The sequence below is a fragment of the Pinus tabuliformis genome, chromosome Q (assembly GCF_031772625.1).
Source record: "Pinus tabuliformis cultivar Carrire ecotype Pingquan chromosome Q, CPIR1, whole genome shotgun sequence".
Classification (NCBI taxonomy): domain Eukaryota; kingdom Viridiplantae; phylum Streptophyta; class Pinopsida; order Pinales; family Pinaceae; genus Pinus; species Pinus tabuliformis.
Window position 1 is genome coordinate 788353996 of NC_142296.1, and position 24185 is coordinate 788378180.

At 38.2% G+C, this 24185-nt stretch overlaps 2 protein-coding genes across 2 annotated transcripts; both read right to left on the reverse strand.

Annotated features, from left to right (window-relative positions):
* Positions 1-1085: 1085 nt before the first annotated feature.
* LOC149221844 (uncharacterized) lies at positions 1086-1802 on the reverse strand. Its single transcript, XM_089387496.1, has one exon. The coding sequence runs from the start codon at positions 1800-1802 to the stop codon at positions 1086-1088; it is 717 nt and encodes a 238-aa protein (XP_089243622.1).
* A 578-nt stretch (positions 1803-2380) lies between these two features.
* On the reverse strand, positions 2381-3085 carry LOC149221845 (uncharacterized). The gene has a single exon (XM_089387497.1). The coding sequence runs from the start codon at positions 3083-3085 to the stop codon at positions 2381-2383; it is 705 nt and encodes a 234-aa protein (XP_089243623.1).
* Positions 3086-24185: the final 21100 nt, after the last annotated feature.

Below are 24185 nucleotides of genomic sequence, written 5' to 3' on the forward strand. Positions count from 1 at the left end.
GGCGCAATCCATGGTGAGGCAATACAGGCTTTCACCCAGTTTATGAAGTCTGTTGAAAAGCCTAACTTCTTCATCACAATGAACAAAAAATCATGTCTCACCCTATCAAATGCATTAGCCAGATCGAGCTTAATCACCATACCTTTCTCGTTTCTTTGGCAACTAGATTGAACTGCTTCTTGCACCAGCACAATGTTATCCAATATCTTTCTTCCTTTTATGAATCCGCCTTGATTTTCAGGGATGATGTCTGGCAGTATGTTTTTAATCCTGTTGGCAATTATTTTGGAGACCAGCTTATAACTGGAATTGCACAGGGATATGGGCCTAAATCTGCTAAAGTCTAAGGCGCCTTTCTCTTTTGGGATCAAGGCGAGAAAGGCCGAGTTGATGCCACCGCCCAGCTTTGCACAGTTCTGGGACTTTCTGACCATTCTCAATAGATCTTTTTTTATTGTTGACCAGCAAGTCAATAGAAACCTGACAGAGAACCCATCTGGGCCTAGGGCTTTATCAGGCTCCATGCTGTCCAGAACTTTCTTAAGCTCATCCATACTGATCGGAGCTGTCAACATGGCATTATCCGATTCCTGAACGCACTTGGGAATTAATTCAATTGGGTAGGCATGAGGATCAATAGTTGGTTCTTCAAGAGCCGAATAAAGATCTTGGAAGAACGAGTAAGCAGCTCTCTTAATGCCATCGAAATCCTTAACCACAGTGTTTTGGTAATGTATCTCAGAAACTGATTTGAAATTCTTTCGAGCTTCGGCTTGCTTATGAAAGAAGCTGGTGTTTTTATCTCCGGACTGCAACCATAGATTCCTAGACTTCTGTCGCCAAAATTCTTCCTCCTCCCTGCTAGATCTATGAACCTCTTTTTGAAGCTCGACTTCTTTTTGGAGAAGACTTTGAGATACAGGACTATGCTCCATATCTAATTGGTGAGCAGCAAGACTGTTTAGAGTTTCTTTTCTTTTGGCAGTAGGGTTTTTCAATCTTTTAGCCCACTCTTTAAGGTTTCTTTTTAGGCCCCTGATTTTCTCTTCCCACACAAAGAATGGAGAACCGTGGATAGGCCTATTCTAGGATTCAGAAACCACCTCTTGGAATCCTTCTTGCTGAATCCACAGAGGGCTGAAACGAAAAGGAATGGGGCCTAGATTACCATCCAGGGAAAGCTCGAGGAGGATGGGCTTATGATCAGAAGTGAGATTTGGAAGAATTTTAGAAGTGGCCATAAGACCGCATGTCAGGAAAGTAGATGGTTTAATATCACCCAGATCCCAGCCCAGCATTATATCTTCAACCCATTCTCTAGCAGGGTCCCTGACAATGGAGCCTCCCTTTATCTCATCAAGAGCAAGGGTGACATTCAGGTCACCTGCAATAATGATATTTCCAGGATTTTGCTCTGAAAGAAATGAATGAAGCGAGTTCCAACAAATTTTTTTCTCGCCTGGCAATACAAGAGCATAAACATTAAACATACTTACTTGTTGACCAGAATCTTTGTGGAGGAGCTGAGTGAAAAGCCAGTGGGGGCTACTTTTTTCTTGAATAAGATCATATATGGCGCTGTTCCAAAAGGTGGCTATTCCACCAGAAGCGCCTCTTGCACTAAGCGCTCTTCCATGACCTTTTTTCCAAAAAGCTTTACTAGATTGGAGGAGAAGAATATCCTCCAGCTTTGTCTCTTGGAAGAGGAGGATTTCAGGCGAGTATATTCTCACTATATCTTTCAAGGCTTCCTCTTTCAACCTGCTACCTAAACCTCTACAGTTCCAGGAGACGTATTTCATTATTTACTGACTTGGGGGGTTGAGGCTCCTATTGGAGCCCTATTACTCTTGCACCCAGATCTGGTATTCATCATTCCTTTGATGGTTTTTTGGGAACCTTGGAGGACATCTATATAAGTTTTTTCCTCTCTCTGTTTCTTCTTGGATTTCCGCCCCCTAGTCATCTTGATAGGAGTGACTAGCGAGTTGTCAGTTTCGGAATCTCTCTCTTTTGATTCTCCCTCAGAGTCGGAGGCTAGACTGATGTGCTCTTCATTGCCTTCATTTCCCCTCTGACAATCATCAACTGGTGGAACAGTTGATTCGACTTCATTTTCTTTCGCTTGCTTCACCTTATTTTCTGTTTCCTCTTGGGTCTCCATGACATCCACCTTTTCTCCTGAGGAGGAGCCATCTTTAGAAGCAGCAGTAGCTTTTGAATTAATTTGAGGCTTCCCCAATGGAACGGAATTGTTCTACCCCGGGGGCTTTGGAACAGCCTTTCCCTTTTTGATTTCTTTCCATCCTTCTTCTTCAACCGTGTTCCCTGTTGGAGCTTTTGGGCAGTTTCGCTGGAAGTGTCCATGCTCATGATAGGTTCAGCATTTGAAAGGAAACTGCTCGTAGTCCAGCTTCTGGTAATGCTGCCATTCTCCGACTGTAAGTTTGACCGCTTCTGGCAGACCGGCTTCCAGATCGACTTCCACACAGATTCTAGCGCATGTATATTGGCCCTTGTGATCAGATTTGTCAATGAAACGACCCAGCCCATTACCAATCTTTTGAAGGGATTGATAGCTCCAGCAGTGTATCGAGAGATTAGGTAGTCGTACCCAGACCGGCGCCTCCTTAGGGACATCGACAGAGGGATCGAAGTCAGGGCTCCATTTGTTAAGATACAGTCCCTGATTTCCCATAAAATATGGCCCGTTTCTGAACACCAGATCACGATCTTCTTTGGTGGTAAATTCAAAAATGAAATAGCCTCGTCCCACAGCATAACAAATCACGTTGTTTTTCAGCTGAGGTCTCCAGTTTCGCTGAATCCAATCGTCCTTGGTTTTAGTGGAAGGCCAGCGGCCCATAAACTGCCCTACCAGGCCTTTGTCAGCCAGAGCAAGAGCGATTTTAATCGGTTGTTCCTCTAGGAGTGCAATCTCTGGTATTTCTTCGAGATTTTTTATGAATTTCGGCCCATCAGAAGTCTGTTGTTTCTTCCCTTTTTGCGTTAAGATTCTACGGAATGCTTCTTCAGAGGATGATGGAGGGGTGGGAGCGGTCTCCCCACCCCCAAGCCCGCTCATGGCAGCGTCCAAGCTTGACGGGGGCTGCAGACCTAATCCCAACTCCGCAGTTCAGAGCAGAGCACGCGCGATTTTTTCTGCATGTATATTATCATTATATAATATCCCATAAATTAAGAAACGATGCACAAAAGGCACATGCTCATGAAAATAACTGGTAAACAAAATTACAAGTAATGAATCAATTCCTAAACACAACAACATAAAAGTATAAATAGCATGTCCATAAGATCACAATGGGGAAAAGAATTAAATGAAATGTATAACAATCATCTTTAAGAATATTCACCAACTAATTTCAAATGTTAGACACTCCACTTAACATTAGGATTTTGTTGCACATTATTCTCTAAATAGTATGCCACCCTTTAACTTAGACTATGATTCCACAATGATGGGTCCATAGGTAAAATCTATCACGAACATAGAGTTAGCTCACAAGTTGTCTCTATTCACACAATCACATTGTAATCATAGCTATAAAAAATTTACTCAACCAGTCCAATAGCAATCCAAACTCCCAACTCTCTTTCCCCTTTACCTTACACAACCCAAGGAGATGAATCCATTTTATGTAGTGGAGTCCCTTATGCTATTCTTTTTCCATCTAGTTTTATAGTTCTCTTAATCAAGAAATCTCAAAGCTAGAAGCTATAAAGAATCTCATACATGGATAGTTTCATTGGAAAGGAAAATGCATTCATGCACTTAGGCATCTTCCATATGGTGGAATAATAATAATGTTTAACACAAAATCACTAACAATGATTCAATTTTGTAGAACTCCACTTCTCTTCAAGAAGTAAGAATGCCAAAAATGAATGAGAATAATGAACAAATGAACCCCCAACACCCAAAAAAGTAAGGCTAAATATGCATTCTTTGAAAGTGCTACATGGCCTCTCCAAGAAGGTCACATAACCAAAATTTTCCTTAATATCAAAGATGTGTATAATAAAATATAAATAAAGTGGTATAGACACTTTAGCTACCCACTTATAACTATTTTCCTTGTTTATCTATATCATTTGATGTATTTTATTAATAATAGTTGAAACTATTACATTGATAATAACTTTGTCCTCTCATGGGTACAAAAGCACATTGTTAAACTAGGGATTAAAACATAGGGAATTACATTCCTCATCCCCTTATTTCTAGACCATCCTTAGTGCTCAACACCATACGGGTGTCCATATATACAAACTTACAATTAAAAATACAAAAATAAATTTGGGTATGCTTCTCAAGAACCATCCTCAAGATCTCATGTTCCTTATTTAGGGTTGTGGCACATGCAATGGATCTTTATCCATGCCATGTCTTTGTTCCAAAGCATCATGGCCTTCTTGTCCATTATATGCATTTGTTGTACCAAAATATCTCTTAGATCCACTTAATAAAGTTATACTCAATGACATAGTTAGGATCATAGACAAAATTTCTCAATAAAGAAACATGAAACACATTAAGCACTTTCAAGGATGCAAATAATGCAAGCATATGTGCCACTAATCATAGGAATTTTTGTTCTAAAAAACAGTTTCACTATAAAACCCAAAACTAGATCCAGTGTTTCAATTGTACGTGTTTTAGATAGCCTTAGATGACCAAGAAAGAGGGTTAGTGCTATCATTGAGGGCGCCATATGTAGTGTGAAAATCCATCGCAGGTTGTGAGTAGTAGTGGTAAAATATGACGCCACAATTGAAACAAATATTTTCTATTTTCTTTGACAGATTCAATTTTCGAAGAAAAATTCCATGGTAGACTACAAAAATGTGGTTAAGTTCCCAAGTGAATCTACCACATGCGCATTGTTGTTAGATCCTAGATAGGAAGACTCTACTTCCTCACCATATATTATGAGCACGTGATCAGTGTCTCCATTTCATGGATCCAACGGGATGACAACAGAGGAGGTAGATCTCTGATAGTTAAACAGTCGAGACCCCTAGGTGACTCTCGATAGAATACAATCTGTGGCTTTTGTAGAAATTTCGATCCAATCGCAGAAATCAATTATGATGATGTCATTGAAATTAGCGATCTGCGTCAAGTGCTCATTAGAATTGGTATCGTAGTTGATGAAGTGGGCCCAATATTCCTATGGTATTAGAATTTGATGTTTCCTTCCTTTCCCAAACATGCTCAGCAAACACACATTGGATGATGGGTCACAGATTATCGAAGATGAAATGTTGGATGATGGGTTGAAGATGATCGGAAAACACATGTTGGATGAGTGGATGACGATCATGTTGCATGGCGGGACCTTGTGCATTATGGATATGCTTGAGTTTTCCATCATATTTCCACCTCTACCTTCTGTTTTTGTCAATGTGGGCACTGAAAAGAAGAAAAGTTGACCCAATCCCACGTCATATGGTAAACCTAGTACATCCTTTCTTGATTCTAATTTCAAGAAACCCAAACCTTCTTGATTTCTTGATTTTTGTCACAATTATGGTGCCTAGATTCAAGTGGTACCCAAATCTTGATTTTTGTCAAAATTAATTCTAGTGATCAACACCTTAGAAAACCAATTGTTGTCATGTGTGTAGTGTATGTACACAATATCAGAAGAAGTTTGATTCTTTCTATTTGTTTTGAAAAATAACAATTGAATGTGCATGACTAATACTGAGAGAATTTATAACTTGTAACAACACATCCCCAGTTATTGTCGCGGTTACAACTCCCATGTAGAATATTGTTAGAAATTTATATATTACAAAGCAATGGAACACATAAAATATTGCAGAAGTATAAACACAGAAAATTCATAAAACAAGAGAGACACTGATATACGTGGTTCACCCAATTTGGGATATGTCCACAGAGAAACAGCTAGTCCTTCCTTTATATTATCTATCAAAAAGAAGAGATACAACCTACAACAGATATATTGTAATTCCCTCTTTTCTCTCACACAATCTCCTCTCCCTTTCTTGCTCAGAATACTCATATCTAGCAGCAATACAATTCCCTCATATATAGCGAGGGGTTGCCTTATAGGGAAAAAAATCCTAAATTAAACATAACTTCTATCGTCAGATCATCTACCTAATTAATGAATGAGAGTGACTACGAAATTATGATATTTTACAAGGTAATTTTACATCTATTTTTAGCTTTGAGGGCACTCCCATCGAACCCCTGCCAGGGGGGGCTCATTTTCGTCGCCCCCCCTTGATGATGATTAAATGATGGATGGATTTTTTGCCCGTTATGAACTGGGGTCCAATGCAACAATATCTCTCAATAAAAAATAAAATGAGGCTCCACAGCGAACAATCTCCTACTTGGAGACTAATGATAGCAACTCTAGTATTGCTTCATTTGTTGGACAATGACTGCACTTTGGACTTGTATGTTTCTCATCTTCATCATCATACTTGAATACCTATGGAAACTTAGCAGAATCTCAGTGTCTCCATGGTTACAACTTTTGTTAACATATCTGTAGGATTCTAGCTAGTGTGTATATTTTCCATCTTCAACTGTCAATCTTCCAACACTGACCGTATGAAATGGTACTTGAGATGTATATGTTTAGTCTTATATTGAAATTTTAATTTCTTTGCAACATGAATGGCACTTTGGCTATCACTGTATAACCTGCCCAACACTTGCTTCTTACCCAATTCATCTAGAAACCTTTATAGCCAAAACATTTCTTTACTAGCCTCTGTAGTAGCAACATACTTTGCCTTTGTTGTTGAGATTGCAACAACACTCTACAATTTTGAAACCCAAATGAAAGTTGTTCCACCTATAGTAAACACATACCCTGTGGTGCTCCTCATGTTATCTCTATCACCTACCATATTTGCATCAACATATCCTTGTAGAACAATGTTTGAACCACCAAAGCATAATGCTTGATTTGTGGTACCTCTCAAATACTTGAGAATCCACTTCACTTCCATCGAATGTTATTTTCTTGGACTGTTCATGTACCTTCTTACAACTCCAACTGCGTGTGCAATATCAGGCCTTGTGCAGACCATTTCATACATTAAGCTTCCAACTGTAGATTCATATGGAAATTTAGACATATAAGCCATCTCTTCCTGAGTCTTAGGATACATCTCCTTACTTAGTTTGAAATGTCTAGCCAAAGGTGTAGTAACTGGTTTTTCATTCTACATATTAAATGTTCCCAACACCTTTTGTATGTACTCACTCTGAGAAAATGTTAATGTGCGATTTTTCCTATCTCTAGTTATTCTCATACCAAGGATTTGTTTTGCAGCACCCAAATCCTTTATTGAAAATGAATTTTCCAATTTTCATTTGAGCACATTTATTTCCTGCATGTTAGAACCTACAACAAGCATGTAATCTACATAAAAAAATAATATAATATAGTTGTCATCATTTTTCCTTTTGAGTTAAACACAATGATCAGAGTGACATCTAGTATAACCTTGTTTAGACATAAACCTATCAAATTTAAGATACCACTGCCTTGGAGCCTGTTTTAAGCCATACAAGCTCTTCATCAACCTTCACACTAGTTTCTCCTTCCCTTTGACCTCATATCCTTGTGGATGTTGCATATGGTTCTCTTCGTCCAAATCCCCATGGAGAAAGGTCGTCTTTACATCTAACTGCTCAAGATGAAAATCTTTTTCTGCTACTAAACTTAAACTAGTTCTAATTGAAGTCATTCTAACAACAGGAGAAAATATCTCATCAAAGTCTATATCTTTTTTCTGTGCAAACCCCTTCACCACAAGTCTAGCTTTATACCTTTTTCTACCTCCATCTTCTTCCTTCAACCTATAAAACCATTTATTCTACAATGTCTTTTTACCTGCAGGAAACCTGACTACGTCCCAAGTTTGGTTATGTACCAAGGAGTCCATCTCTTCTTTCATGGATAGCTCCCACTTCTTCTTGGTTTCTACCTGCACTTCTTCTTCATAACATTCTGGTTCACTAGAATCAGTCAACAATACATAATATAATGAAGGAGAGTAATGTTCAGGGGGTCTACTTATCCTGGTAGATCTTCTAACACCACTTTCAGGTGTTTGACGTGCATGTTGTTATTGTGGTTGTTGTTGTTGTTATGTCTATTGATCATTATGATTTTCAGGCGCCTTTACTTTTTCTGTGATCTCATCAAGCACTGTGTATTCTTTGTTTTATTTTTCTTGTTTCTTTTCCTACATATGATCCTTATACAAAATATTTTCATTGAATATGACATCTCCTCTACTAATGATTTTGTGTTTTTCATAATCATATAATCGATAACCAAAATCATTAATGCCATATCCAATAAAAGTACATTTCTTTGCTTTTTCCTCAAGATTTGTTCTATTTTCTTTATTAATGTGGACAAAAGCTTCACAAACAAAAGTCTTTAAAAATGAGCAGTTTACCTTTTTTCCTATCCATGCCTCCTCTAGAATACCACCATCCAAGGAACTTGAAGGACCTCTATTTATTAGATAAACGGAAATATCTACAGCATCTGCCCAAAATTGTAAAGGCAATCATGCATGCAATATCATGCACCTTGCACGCTCCATGATTGTCCTGTTCATCCTTTCTGACACACCATTTCTTTATGGTGTTCCTGGAACTATATTCTCTCTGCGAATTCCATCCTCTGAACAGTAATTATCAAACTCTTTGCTGTGATATTCACCTCCATTATCTGATCTGATACACTTCAAACTTTTCCCGGTCTCATTCTCAACCAAAGCTTTCCATTTATTGAAAGTATCAAATACATCAGATTTATTTCGAAAGAAATAAATCCAGGCTTTTTGGTTGCATCAACCATAAAAGTAAAATAATAATGAGAGCCATTGAGAGATGATACCTGAGCAAGTCCCCATACATCTGTATTCACAAGCTCTAATTTTTCGTTCTTCTTTTCTTTCCCAACTCTGAGGACTCTAACTCTCTTTTGTTTTCCATAAACACAATTCTTATAGAATTCCAAATCAACATGCTTCAAACCTGACAACAAATTTCTTGAGTGAAGAATTTGCATCCCCTTCTCACTCATGTGCCTGATCCTATGATGCCACAATGTTGTATCTGCTCCTATAGAGCTTAAATAATTAACAAGATTAGAAATAACATTACATAAATACAATGTACCAACCTTTTCTCCTTTTGATATTACCAAGGCTCCTTTAGTGACCTTCCAGGTTTTATCTATAAAAGTAGTTACACAGCCTTCACCTCCCAACTGCCTTGTTTAAATTAGATTTTTCTTTAGATCTATAACATGCCTTACCTCCTTCAATAGCCATTGGTTTCCATTCTATTGTTTTATGAAAAAATTAGCCATTCCAATGATTTTACAGGGTTTATCATCACCCAAACAAACCTGTCCAAAATCTCCTTGAACAGAATCCATAAAATGTTTCCTATCAGGTATGTCATGGAATGAGGCCCCTAAATCTACCACCCAAGAATAAATAATATTTTCTAATGAAAGAATCAAAGCATCTTGTAACACATCACCTATCACATTCACTTCATGATTTTTTTGTTGTTGTGTGTCTCCTTCTTTTCCCTTCCAATACTTACAATATTTCTTCAAGTGTCCTTTCTTCCCGCATTTCCAGCGCACTATCCTTGATCTAGACTTAGATCTCTCTTTCTTTGACTTACTGCGATATCCTAGGCTCTTTCCTCTTTCCATTTTTCTTCCCCTAGTCTCTGCAGACAAAGCATTACTTGATGTCTCACCAGAACAATTTCATCACATTTCCTCACTAAGGATTGCACCGACAACATCATCAAACTTTAAAGTACTAGATCCAGAGACAGAGTTACTAGTGGTCATAACTAAACCATTCCAACTTTCTAGCAATGAGCACAGAAATAACAAATCCCTAACTTCATCATCAAAATTTACCCTTACAGAACTTAATTGAGTGGTAACTGTATTAAATTCATTTAAATGATCAGCAACAGATCTACCTTCTGACATCTTCATATTAAATAAATGCTTCATAAGAAATACCTTATTTGAGGCTAAGGGTTTTTCATATAGTTTGGCCAATGCCAACATTAAACCCTTTGTTGTCATTTACTTTGAAATATTAAAGGCTATCAATGCTGCTAGGCATAGTTGTATTGTTCTAAGTTCCTTTCTATTGAGAATATCCCATTCTATGCATGTCATACTTGTCAGATCTTTCCACTCAATGGTAGGTACAAATATTTATGAGACAAATAATCTTCAATTTGCATCTTCGACAACTAGTAGTTTTGGCTGTTAAAATTCTCAACCCTAAACCTACCATCTTCCGTCATTTCTCCCACTCGAACAAGGAACCCTTCTCTCCTACAATTTTATCAGCCAAATAGACCTTCGGCTCTGATACCAGTTGTTAGAAAATTATATATTACAGACCAATGGAACACATAAAATATTGCAAAAATATAAACATAGAAAATGTATAAAACAAGAGAGACACAGATATACGTGGTTCACCCAATTTGGGTTATGTCCATGGAGAAACATCCAATCCTTTTTTATATTATCCAGCAAAATGAAGAGATACAACCTACAACGGATCCACTATAATTCCCTCTTTTCTCTCACACAATCTCCTCTCTCTTTCTCGTTCAGAATACTCATATCTAGTCGTAATACAATTCCCTCACATATAATGAGGGGTTGCCTTCTAGGGAAAAAAGCCCTAAATTAAACATAACTTCTACCATCAAATCATCTTCTTAATGAACGGATGAGATCAACTACGAAATTAAAATATTTTACAAGGAAATTTTACATCTATTTTTAGCTTTGGTGGTGCTGCCCCCGAACCCCCATTGATACCTCTGAATAAAGAATATCATCATGCTCCACACCCAACAAATATTGCAAGAATAATTGGAGTGTTTCTGAAATATCTATGCTAGAATCTCGAATCGATTAACATACTTCCATTTGACATTGAATTATTTCCAAAGAGCCATAGCCACCACCATTTCTGTCATAAAAATCACCTTCATTATAAAATCCAGAACCATATCCAGTGTTGTCACTACAAGTCTTTTACATAACCATAGAAGAGTGAGAGCAATAACAAGTGATATCATTGAAGCCACCACCTACAGTGTGAAGAGCCACCACACGTTATGAGTGGTAGTGGTGGAAGAAGGCACCACCATTGAAACATATATATTCCCTTTTATTTGACCGGTCCAACTATGGATGAAAAAGCCCATGGCAAACCGAAAGAATGTGATTAAGGGCCGAGGAGGATCTGCCACATGCCCATCATAGTCAGCTTCTAGATAGAAAGACTGATCTTCTCCCTCACCACAGATGATGAGGACCTGATTAGTTGGTTCATTGACTATGTTCTCCAGTAGGAGGAGAACAAAGGAGGTATAACTAAGATAGTTGAATGACCCTGACCCACCGACAATGCCCCACAAAATATGATCCTTGTCCTTTTCCATAATTTTGATGATCATGTTTCCACCTCCTCCTTGAGGGTTGCTTCTATGTACACTACAATGAATAATAAAAGGAGAAGCAATTCCCATCCAATCACCCACACCATCACCTGAAATTTCTTGATTTCTTGATTCTGGTGATTAAAATCTTTATTTCTGTCAAAATCGTTGCAATGTTTGTATGTACGTCTATCGTAATATCATACCAGGAGGAGTTCTTTTTTCTCTCTCTTTTGAACAATAACAATTGAACAAACCTGTGAGAATTGTCGCTACTGCACCAAATTTGGAGATATTTATCATTATTTTTCATTATGTATTGTTAATTATTGATTTAAGTTTAATAAATTAGTAAATTGAAAATTATAGTTGTTATAAAGGGTGATTTAAGTTGTTATAAATTAGCATTTTTTTTTCTTAATTATTTTTTTCCGTCTCTCTCTCAAGTTTTTTATAGTCATAATTGATGTTCCCTTGATATGATTAGATTCGTAAAAACGCATTTCAAAATATTCTACCCTACTTCATTCTCCACCATATATTTGTATTCTTTCTCTTGTCAACTTATTTAGCCTAGCTTACATGAGGCTAAGGGATGGATTTATCAATTCTACTCATTCAAGAGGAATATTTTATGTCTTTGTTATTGGAGGAAGATGTAGAAGGGTTTCTCATGGAGAATTAAATGTAGGGAATTCCATAATACATGTCAACATTAAATAATCATACTCCTGCCAATGTACTCTTCCAAGGACAAATTTCTTGGTAAAAAATTGCATGTATATTATCGTTATTTATTATGCCATAAATTAAGAAACGATGCACAAAAGTCACATGGTGATGAAAATAACTGGCAAACAAAATTATATATAATGAATCAATTCCTAAACACATACAACCTGAAAGGATAGATAACATGTCCATAAGAGAAAAATGGAGAAGCAAATCAAAAGTTAGACATTCCACTTAACATTAGGCTTTTGTTACACATTCATTCCCTAAATACTACACCACCTATTAGCTTAGACTATGATTCCACAATGATGGTTGCATAGGCAAAATCTATCACTAATGTAGAGTTAGCTCACAAGTTGTTTGTATTCACACAATCACATTGCAATCATAGCTATTAAAATTTTACTCAACCAGTCCAATAACAATCCAAACTCCCAACTCTCTTAACCCTTTAGCTCACATAACCCAAGGAATTGAATCCATTTTATGCAATGGAGGCCCTTATGCTATTCCTTTTCCACTGAGTGTTATAATGCTACTAATCAAGAAATACCAATGCTAGAAGCTCCAAATAATATCATCCAAGGATATTTTCATCGGAAAGTCCAATGCATTCATGCACTTAGTCATCTTCCATATGGTGGAATAATAATGATGTTTGACACAACATCACTAACAACGATTGAATTTCATAGAAATCCTCTTCTCTTAAAGAAGTAAGAACACCAAAAATGAATGAGGGTAATGAATGAATGAACCTCCAACACGAAAAAAAGTAAGGCTAAGTATGCATTCTTTCACAATTCTATATGGCCGCTCTTGGAAGCTCACGTAACTAAAATTTTCCTTAATTTCGAAGATGTGTATAGAATAATATAAATAAAGTGGTGTAGAATCTTTTGCTACACACTTATAACTATTGTCCTTGTTTTTCTATAGTCTTTGATGTATTAATAATAGTTGAAATTATTAAATTGATTGGCACTTTGGCCTCTAATCAGGTATAAAATTACAATATTAAAATGGGGTTTAAAATCTAGAGAATTATGATCCTCGTCCCTTATTTCTAGAACATCCTTAGTGCTCAACACCATATAGGTGTGCATATATACAAACTTGCAATTAAAAAATAAAAAAATAAATGTGTGTATGCTTCTCATGAACTATATTTAAAATCCCATGTTCCTTATTTAGGGTTACGATACATACATTGGATCTTTACCTACCCTATGTATTTGTTCCAAAGCATCATGGCCTTCTTGTCCAGCATATGCACTGGTTGTACCAAAATGTCTCCTTCTAAATCCACTTAATAAAATTCTAGTCAATGACATGGTTAGGATCACACACATAATTTTTCAATAAAGAAATATGAGACACATTATGGACTTTCATGGAATAAAATAATGCAAGAATTCATGCCACTATTCATAGGAATTTCTGTTATAAAAATCACTTTTACTATAAAATCCAAAACCAGATCCAGTGTTGTCATTGTACGTGTTTTAGATAGTCATAGAAGACTAAGAGAGAGTACTAGTGCTATAATTGAGGGTGCCATCTGTAATGTGAAATATGCCACAGGTTGTGAGTGGTAGTGGTAAAAGATGATGCCACAATTGAAATAAATATATTCTCTTTTCTTTGAGAGATTCAGTTGTCGAAGAAAAATTCCATGGTAGACCATAAGAACGTGGTTAAGGGCCCAAACGCATCTGCCACATGTGCATTGTTGTTAGATCCTAGATAGGAAGACTTTTCTCCCTCGCCATAGATGATGAGAAGTTAATTAGTGTCTCTGGTTCATGGATCCAATGGGATGACAACAAAGGAAGTAGAGCGTCGATATTTTAACAACTGAGACCCCTAGATCACACCCAATAGAATACGACCTATGGTGTTTGTAGAAATTTTGATCCAATTGCAGAAATCAAGCATGATGATCTCGTTGACATCAACAGTCTGCATCAAGTGCTCGTATAAATTGCTATCATAGTCGACGGAGTGGGCCCAAAAATCTTTTGGTATTAGAATATTTTGATTCTTTCATTTCCTAAACATGATCACCAAACACACATTGGATGATGGGTCGCAAATGATCAAAAAGGACACGTTGGATATGGTTTGAAGATGTTTGAGAAAGACATGTTGGATGAGTGGAAGATGATCATGTTGCATGGCATGACCATGTGCATTATGGAGACGCTTGAGTTGTACATCATATTTCCACCTCTACCTTACGTTTATGCCACTGCGGGCACTGCAAAGAGGAAAAGTAGCAACAATCCCATGCCACCTTGTAAACCCAATATGCCCTTTCTTGATTATAATTTCAGGAAACCCAAACCTTCTTTATTTCTTGATTTATGTCACAATTTTGGTGCCTAAATTCAAGTGATCTTTATATGCCCAAATCTTGATTTCTATCACAATTAATTTTAGTAATAAACACCCTAACAAACCAACTATTGCAATGTGTGTAGTGTATGTATGCAATATCAGAAGGAGTTCACTTCTTCCTCTTTCTTTTGGACAATAAAAATTGAATGTAGAGGATTGGGACTGAGAGAATTTATAACTTGTAATAGTACATCCCGAGTTATTGTCGTATTTATAACTCCCATGCAGAATATTGTAGGTATAACCGTCTAGAATCCATTTCTGAAAGCTCTACACTAGAATCTAGAACCGATTAATATATTTACATTCAGCATTGAATATTTCCATGCAAAAACTCTAACACGTTTGTTATTGAAAATACATATGCATATGGAATGTAACATCCCTCATGAAAATTTCATGTAATAAATGTTAATAAAGGCAAAATTAGACCACAGTTAAGGTACACTTATTCCAAGCTGAATGTTGGGCAAATATATCATAGTGGGAATCATTGGATGTTTTTATGGCTAAAGGAACTTGGAAAAGGGAAAGGCATTCAAATACAAAAATACATTTTTGGCACATTTATTTATGAAAGTAAAGGAAAATAGGAGAAAGGTAAGGTGAAAGGTCACAGGTTGCATGTGAGGAGGAAATTGAAGGAAAATAATGGAAAATGAAGAAAATAGAGACCTAGTGGATTAAAAAGGCTTCTGAGGATTAGTTTGTAACCTTTTTTCAGTTTAGTTTTGGAGCTCTCTCATTATTCTCTCTCTCTCTATCTCTCTCTATCTCTCTCTCTCTCTCACTCTTGGACATAGAGTTTTCTTGGAGCACCCTAGCTTTGGGGCAAGGAAGGAAAAGCAAGCAAAAGGGAAGGAAGGAAAGCAAAGAGCGAGCAAGGAAGAGCAGGATCAAGTAGCCTCAAAAGGAAAACTTGCAAGTAACATATTGCATGTGTGATTTCCTAGATGGTTATCACATGCATGGATTTGCATGTTGGTGTATGGTTCTCTTGCTGTCAGTGGTATGGTTTTGTCAAGTTACAATGGAGGTTTTCAACCTAGGCTTGACTTTTTCTAGATACATGGTTGTTGGGATGTTGATCTCGGTTTTTAGCTTTGGAATTGTTGGATGGATTTTAGAATCCAGGGTGGAGGTGGTCTCAAGGTTCATTCCCAAAGGCCTAGGAATCCCTTGATCGATTTTAGCGGGATACACGGTAAAGCCTAAGGAAGGCGTCTCGGTTTAGGGCCTAGTGATCTGAGATTGGACGGAAATGCATGAGAGGCAAGGAGATGGAAAATTCCTCAAGGACAGTGATGGATTCTAGATGGCATTCCAAGTTTAGTTTGGTTTTGTGATCGGAGCACCAGTTTTGGTGTGATCACGGTTTGCTGAGGGTGGAGATGGTTTAACCTATGGATACCCTTAATTTTTTTTGGATTGGTTTATCCATGAGATCCCACATTCATGCTTGGAATATGGCACGGGGGTGACTGGATGAAAGAAAATTTTGGTTTAGACATATCTATGGTCAGTTGATACGTGGAAGTCTCAAACCATGTCAGATTTGCCTATGTTTAATAAAAGCTAAGTTCTCTTTCTTTTGTGCTTATTAATATGCAGATTTAATGGATAATATCTCATTGTTATTTTCATGGTTTAATGATCGTTATAAGCATGGATATATGACCGGTTATTGTCATGGTTATTTCATGTATTTACTTGTAATTGAAAGGATAGTAGATGCAAGACCTAATTGATGGCATAACAGCTCAAGGGAGAAGGTGGTGATCCTTCTTGTCATGTCTCGTAATAGTTTTCAGTCATTCATGCTCTATCTTGTATCCTAAACCTATATATTGTACTGATGCCAAGTGTTTGACAGAATGACAGTCCCGGTTGGGGATGGTCAAGCCTAGTCCTAGAGTTATTTTTTTGTTTATTATTCTTGTCATCATGTGTTTAATGGATTCTGGAAGTTACAACAAGTTTTTGGTAGTAGACAGAATTTTGGGCTTGAAGAGCACCTTAAATCCCACTGACTCTAGCACAGTTCATCTGGAAATAGTCCCTAGACGTAGGCATGGAGGCTTGTGGGAGTGTCCAGAGCTCTCTAGATACTGGCATGCCCATAGCATGGATGCGTCCAAAGGTTTAATAGCTTAAAAATTAATTGGTACCTAGGGGCATGATACCTGTGTGGTTGGGATGGCTCCTTGGAGTGTTGTTACTGATGTGGAAGATATGTTTGATGGGTTTCCACCAATTCCACTTGATTAAGGATACCTAGGAGGTTGAATCATATCATAGTAGCCTCTCGTCACATGTTTACCCCTATTGGTAAATTACTTGGGTATACATGGGAGGAGGGTGTTACAGAGTGGTATTAGAGAAGGTTGCACTCTCTTTGGGTGAAATCTAATACCATGGAATGGTATCAGTGAATGGTTCACCCTTTGGACTGGATGGGATATGCATTGATCATGCATTCATGTTGGTTGCACGTGTGTTAATTATCCTTGTGGTCTATGTGCTTGTTTCATATCCATGGTGTCATTCATGGTTCTAGTGATGTCGCCGTGTGAAGGAAGATGTTGTTGTGTGAAGTGTGTCATCATCAGTGTATGATTGGTTACATGTTGCTTATGGTTGCATATTGTCAGTGTACATTGACATGGTTGTTGTTGTTGTCATGCATGAGGTCATGGTATGTGTAGTTGATATGGTCATGCATTGAATACTGGACTCTACTGAGAATGATGGATATATGGCTACATGCTTATGTGTTACATTTCTATATGATGGCATGATTATAGTGTACATGTACCACACTGATTTTTTGATCTTGCAGACAAGGTATCCTCCCTGAAGTATACTAAGGTACATTGATTTATTGTGACTTGGTTTAGCTGACATAGTATGCCTTGCATGAAAGAGATTAAAATGGCTAGCAAGATGGTATACTACAAAGATTCTCCCTATGAATCAAATAAGCAGCGTGGTGTTGGACACTCCTCTGATTTATCAGGCACATTGAGAAGCTTTATGGAAGAAATAAGGAGTTGTAAGGTGAACAATGATAAAATCATGCAGGCACAAGAGAACAAGAAAAGGTTAATGCAATACTCCTTCACAGTTTTTCAAAGTTGCAACGATAGGGACCACTTCGGATAAACCATGAGAAGGTGGAAAGAACTAATGGGGCATATGGAAGCAGGTCTCATGGTGGTCATGGGTCAGATAGAGGTGACACAATCAGAGATGTTAGGTCCTTGGATACTCTGATTAGGAGTGATTATAGACATAGGTACTATTCTAGTTCTAGTTTTGACAGGCATCATGATCGTCATCGTTATCATCCTTACAGGAGGAGTGATAGGAGATACTTCCTAGATGAATTTAAGAAGTCAAATCCACCTACCTTTAATGGAGAGATGAAGAAATCACATGATGTAGAAGCATGGTTGCTTGGTATGATGAAGTTCTTAAAATTGCATGATTATTTAGAAAACATGAAAGCAAGGATAACCACCTTCAGTCTCAAAGGTAAAACACATATTTGGTGGGAAGATGTGAAGAATGTTAGAGGTATTTATGAGGATGACTTGACTTGTATGAGTTTGAGAGGCTCTTCAAGAAGAAGTACTTGTCAGAATGGTACTATGATGACAAAGCTAAGGTGTTTTATGAGTTGCGGATGGGTTTCATGACAGATGATGAGTATACTAGCAAGTTCTAGACCAAGGAGGAGAATGCTAAGGTTCAAAGATTCATCAATCGACTACCAATAGCATACAAAGACCGGATTAACTTCGATGAGCCTAGATCATTGGAGGAGGCCATATGAAAGCTGAAAAATTGTTATGAGTAGTCGAAGTGCAAATTTGAGCCTAAGCCTGACTTCAAAGGAAATGAGAAAGTTAAAGTAAAATGGCCACCAAAGCAAGGAATACCTTAAGATGCAAGTGAGAAAGAAAATGTAGTTCCTTACAAGAAGTTCAATACAATTGAGAAGGGACATGGAGAGCAACATATTAGAGGTGTTGGTAGAACACCATTGCAGTGTTGGATCTGTGGCAATGATCATCGTAAGAGGGATTGTTTGCAATATCAAGGTGGTAGACCCCAGATCTATAGTGCTCAAGAGGTGCATACAGTTGGTGATGTTGGTCATAACATTCGTTAGATTTATGCAGTTGTGGAAAACAGGCAGGCGGATCATTAGGCATCTAACATTGAGATGGACGGTAAGCTTTGTGATCAAGATTTTTCTATTTTGATTGATCTTGGATCTAGCTATTGTTATATTAACCTTGACCTAGTGGATAAGTGTGGTTTGAGAAAAGAAGTGCATGAAGAATCTTGTTTGGTATAGTTGGCTACAAGTACAAAGAAGAGAGTTTTCCATTGGCTAAGAGCTTGTGCAATTGAATTAAATAGTGTGCCTACAATAGCACATTTGAATGTACTACCATTGGGATCGTATAATATGATTTTGGGTATGGATTGGTTGTACCTTCATAGGACCAAAGTGGATTTCTTCGACAAGGCCATTGAGTGTGTGGATGATAGTGGGGAAAAGACATATTTACAAGGAAAGAAGAAGCCTACATCAGTGAGGATGGTTACCACTATGCAGGCTAAGCGTAGTTGTAGAAAATGTTGTGTGATGTTTGCAGTACATATATCTAGTGACAAGGGAAAAGATGTTGAGGATGCAGAAATCTTCAAGAGGCACCTTGTATTGCAACATTATAAGGCTTTGTTTCGAGCAGAGATTCCAGAGTTACATCCTCACAAGGAAGTGTATTTCTATATTGAGTTGGTGCCAGGGGCAGCACTAGCATTGAAGAAACCTTATAAGATGAGCACTCCAGAGCTAGTAGAGTTGAAATTGTAGTTAAAGGAGATGCCTAAAAAGGGATACATTTGGCCAAGTGTATCGCCTCTGGGTGCACCAGCGTTGTTCGTAAAGAAGAAAGATGGTACTCTCATATTGTGCATTAATAATAGGTAGCTGAACAAGGTAATGATCAATAATAGGTACCCATTGCTAAGGATTGATGATTTCTTTGATCAGTTGAAGGGAGCAACAATGTTCTATAAGATCAACTTGAGATTAGTATACCATCAAGTATGTGATTATTTGGGGTAGCATCAGATGTTCTCTAGCCCTGAAATTTTGCAGGGAGGCTTGGGCACATGCATTCCAAAGAACCCAAAAAATGTTTTGGGAAACTCCACCCAGAGACTATTTTATTAAAATAATTAATATTTTTAATGGAGTTCTTAAGTCTAAACTTAGGAAAATTAAAATATTAATGGGTATTAATCTAATTGTGGGTGTAACTTCTAGAAAACACGTAGATCAAGTCAATATGTTTTGAGCCTTTGATTAGGAATTAATCTAGGTCGTTGGTTGTCCAACAGGAAGATATAAGAAGGGGCTTGAGGGTCATTTGGAAAACACACCAAGAGAGATCAAGAAATTGATTTTAAGAAGTGAGAAGTTCTCAGGAGGAAAAATTGATTGAGGAGATTTCTTGCAGTTGAGGGGCAAGGATAACATCTAGAGAGAGTGATTTTCTCAGTCGAAGAATAATCAGCAAAGACAGACAGAGAGTAATCTAGTAGTGAAAACATTGAGCCAGAGGGGCTGACGCAGAGCCACGTAAAGGCAGCGCAGAAGCCAATGAGGAGTCTAAAATTTGTAGAGGGAATTCGAGTTTCAGAATCCAGGAGTCAGGGTGTGAGACTGGGAGGCAGAAATTGAATCTCTTGGGAACAAAATCGACTAGCCATATGATTGACGTTGTCCCCAGAGAGCTTAATGTTGGGCTGATGCAGATATATGCAGAGGTAGCGCAGAGGCCACCAGAAAAGACGGGGGGGGGCAATCAGTGAGGGGTTGGATTAGCCAAGATTTCCAGTGATAGTGTGAGGTAACGTCACAATTATTTCTATCAATATTTCTCTTTGTAACTAAATAACCCTATGAGGTTTTCAGAGATGTATTCATAATTTGTTATTGCTTAATAATAATAAACCCTCAAATATCTTGCACCGGTTTTCCCGCATTGGGTGTTTTCGGTGACATTTGTCCAAAAATAATGGTGTCTTATGTGTTTGTATTTCCTTGCTCAGTTTCTATGTTTTAGAATCATATTTAATTTGTTGTAGGTTGCTTCAGTAATTTTCTTCAAGATTCCAAGAAGAAATCTGAAATAATCTTGTAATGTAAATTACAATCTAGGTGAAGTAGATTCAGTTGATTGCAGTAGGATTCCTGAGATTGTTAGATCTAGAAATTTTCACATGGTATCAGAGTGTTTTATGTGAAACAGGAAGAGAAGATCTAGCACTGAAGCAAGGGCCAACTTGCTACAGCAAGTAGTAGTTCAAATCCCTTGAGGAATTGCGCAGTTCTAGCTAGGAGGGCTATATTTTCAAGGTTGTCTCTCTCTGAGTGAGTTGATAGAGAGGGAATATTGCCAAATCAAGAATTTTCCAAGGCAGAGGGAACCACACAATGCCTCAGCGCGAAGCTAGAGGGACGCAGTTTTCTGCAAGCTAAGTGCTAGGCAGTAAAGTCGTTGGAAGAAGGAAGCAAATCGCATAGTGAGGGAATTCTTCCTCAGTGGTTTCTTGTCAAGGAAATTAGTATTTCTCATTTTCTGGGCACCAGAGGAGCAACAGACTTACCAGCTCCATCAAGGAGTATGTAAGCCAACCTAGAAGCTACATAGTAGGGAGAAAGAGGGATTTGTTTGACAATTTTCATAGGAGATGGAAACCATTAGCTTAAGGGATCACAACAAGTTGGAAAGAGCATCCAAATATGTCATCTGGAAGGCTAGAACGTCTATCCTTCTAGATGAGCATGCCCTCAAGATGTGCGTCGACAGTGTGGTAGTTGAACCGATGGATGCAGATCTGCTAAAATATTACAAGGCTGAGATGGAAAAGGCCAAGAGGATGATCCTGGATGGAGTCAAGGATCACGTGGTGTGCCACGTTTCTAGTAGAGAAACTACTAAGGATATGTGGGATGCCTTGGTCGTGTTATATCAGGGATATTTTGAGCAGCGAAAGATGTACTTGGAACAAAAGCTTAGATCTTCTCAGATGCAGAAGGGAGAGCATGTGGATTCATTCCTCATGAAGCTGGAGGAAACCTGTGATGAGTTGTCTGTTGTGGGGTATATGATGCGCCCCAATTTTTGGTAACAATTTGGGCTCATTTGGCCTACTTACCTTGCTCAACCCTTCATCTTTTATCACTTATGCATCATTTCTTAGTATATTCGTGTTATTTGTAGGAAGAAGGGCAGGCATTATTCCTATGTGACTAATACATGATGATTTCAGGTTTTTTTGACATTAAATGGAGCAAAGACCACGCAGGAGGAGACAAGGAGACAACAAAGGTGGCATTGCAGGTTTATAGGGAGGTTGTCCACAGTCTTGAATGACCTCCCTCGTGATCTCCACCCCAACTCTGAGCTCCAACAGCTATCCCCACCGAGCTAAAAGGCAGCCAACGGATTCTACAGGAACAAGAGTTTACTTTTAGTTGGACAGCCGAGCTCCACTAATTGAGGAAGCCAGCTTGATCCTCATCATGTATAAATATTGAGACCGTAGCCTTTGATAGGAGCTTTTTGAACTTTCGAACTACTGTTGCAATTTCTAAGCACGAGCTACAGCTCGGTTTTTGCTTTTTGTAAGCCAGTTTTGGCATGTTGTTAGACTCATGATTATTTAATAAAGGCAGGCATCTTTGGATTCAATTCTGAGTTCTTAAGGGAGCTATAGCTCTCAGGTTAGGGCCCAACCTGAGAGCAATAGACCTCCTTTTCCTTGTATTGTTACTTGTCTTTCCTTTCAGCACTTCATTTCTTAGCTTTGACATGCATTTGAAAAACATAGTCTGCTGATTTAATTTCTTTAATGTGATTGAGTAGGATTAGTTTATGGTTAAAGTGCTTCCAGCAACTTAGATTAGAGTAGGAGGATTAGCATTCATTAGAGCTCCAAGAAAAGGTTGATAGTGCACTCACTGCCATCTCTATTTAGAGATTGGGGGTGTAGACCGTACCAACCACAAAAAAGCGTAGTCTTATACGTTCATGCAAGCTGCAACACAATCATTTCAGTCATAAAACCGTCCATGCATTCTGATCTTGAGCAGTACTTCTTCATTCCAACACCATGCACGATTTCTCTCTGAAGTTTACATTGCTGTTCGTTGGCTTAATAACACAGTTAAAATAAGTTGATGGAATTCTCGGTTTTGTGCAAGACATAGAGGATTTGTTCCATTTACACTGCGCAGCATTGTTCTATTACCTTCTTCTTCTTCTCAACCGCGCCTAAGTCACCTGCTTAACCTCTGTTCAGCTCGTTTTCCTTCCAACCCTTCTATTGTTCACGTAGCTCCATCTTTTTGACTTTTCATTGCTTCCACCCTTCTATCCACCAACCAACTTTACCCACTCTTTCTCCATCTGATCTCTCTGTCCCTGAGCCATCACTAGCTCCCTTTTCATCCTACCTATCCACCCATACTGCTCCTTCACTCCTCCATCACCCAAAACTCCAACTGTAGCACATCCTGTAGAAGTTAGCAGACTTCCTGTAGAAATCCCGAGTTTCCTGTAGGATCCCCTGCAGACATCCTGTAGAAGCCTGCAACCTCGGTTGCCAAACACCTGAACGTTGTGGACTTCCGTGGAATGATGTTAGAGATCCCCTGGAACCCCTCCTAGCCTTCATGACCTTTTTCCAGCCTTCCTTCCCTCCGAACTACCCCTGCACAGTCAAAACCTAATAAGAAACAAAGTCATAATAACTCCAACCACTTAAGCAAAAATACAAAAATGTGTTCTCTTCAATGAAAGTAGTTTAAATTCATGCATCTCATATCACTAGAAGTAATGGCATCATTTTTTAGGAGTTACATTCCCATCGTTGCATTGTAAGGATTAAGCTAGTCAGATTAGGGTTTACTAGGGTTTCCATGTTTGGTTGGCTTTCAGTTCATTCTTGCAAAGTAGGTTAATTTCCTTTGAGATAGTCTTCGTTCATCATCTAGAAAGCTTCTTCTGAGAACATATAGAAGTTGGCTTGAGCCCTAGCGGACTTGTGCCAGCTGACCAAGTGACAGCTGCGACAAGAGCTAGTACTTGTGCATACATCACCGTCGCTTCCAAGTTTGTTACGAACTACCGGGTTGATAAAATTAGAGATAGGAAGCTCCAGGAGTTGTAGCATTATTGCTACAATACTGGAGCCCACCAGTATACACCTCAGGATTCAAAGTTGGTTAGAATGGCCCTCAATTTTGTCTCATATGAGTGGCAAGTCTTTGTCCAGAGTATCCTATGCAGAGCAGCATTGCCTAATTGGGATGAGATGTGGGCAACTCTCAAACAAAAGGAGCTAAGGAAAGACCTAGTCAAGGTCAAACTTGATGGAAGCAGAAACAGCAATGGGTCAAAGCCCAAGGAGGAGGAGGATAATGCAGCCC

Excerpts from the sequence above, each read along its gene's own strand:
- LOC149221844 (XM_089387496.1), bottom strand. The coding sequence starts at position 1,802 with ATGAAATACGTCTCCTGGAACTGTAGAGGTTTAGGTAGCAGGTTGAAA.
- LOC149221845 (XM_089387497.1), bottom strand. The coding sequence starts at position 3,085 with ATGAGCGGGCTTGGGGGTGGGGAGACCGCTCCCACCCCTCCATCATCC.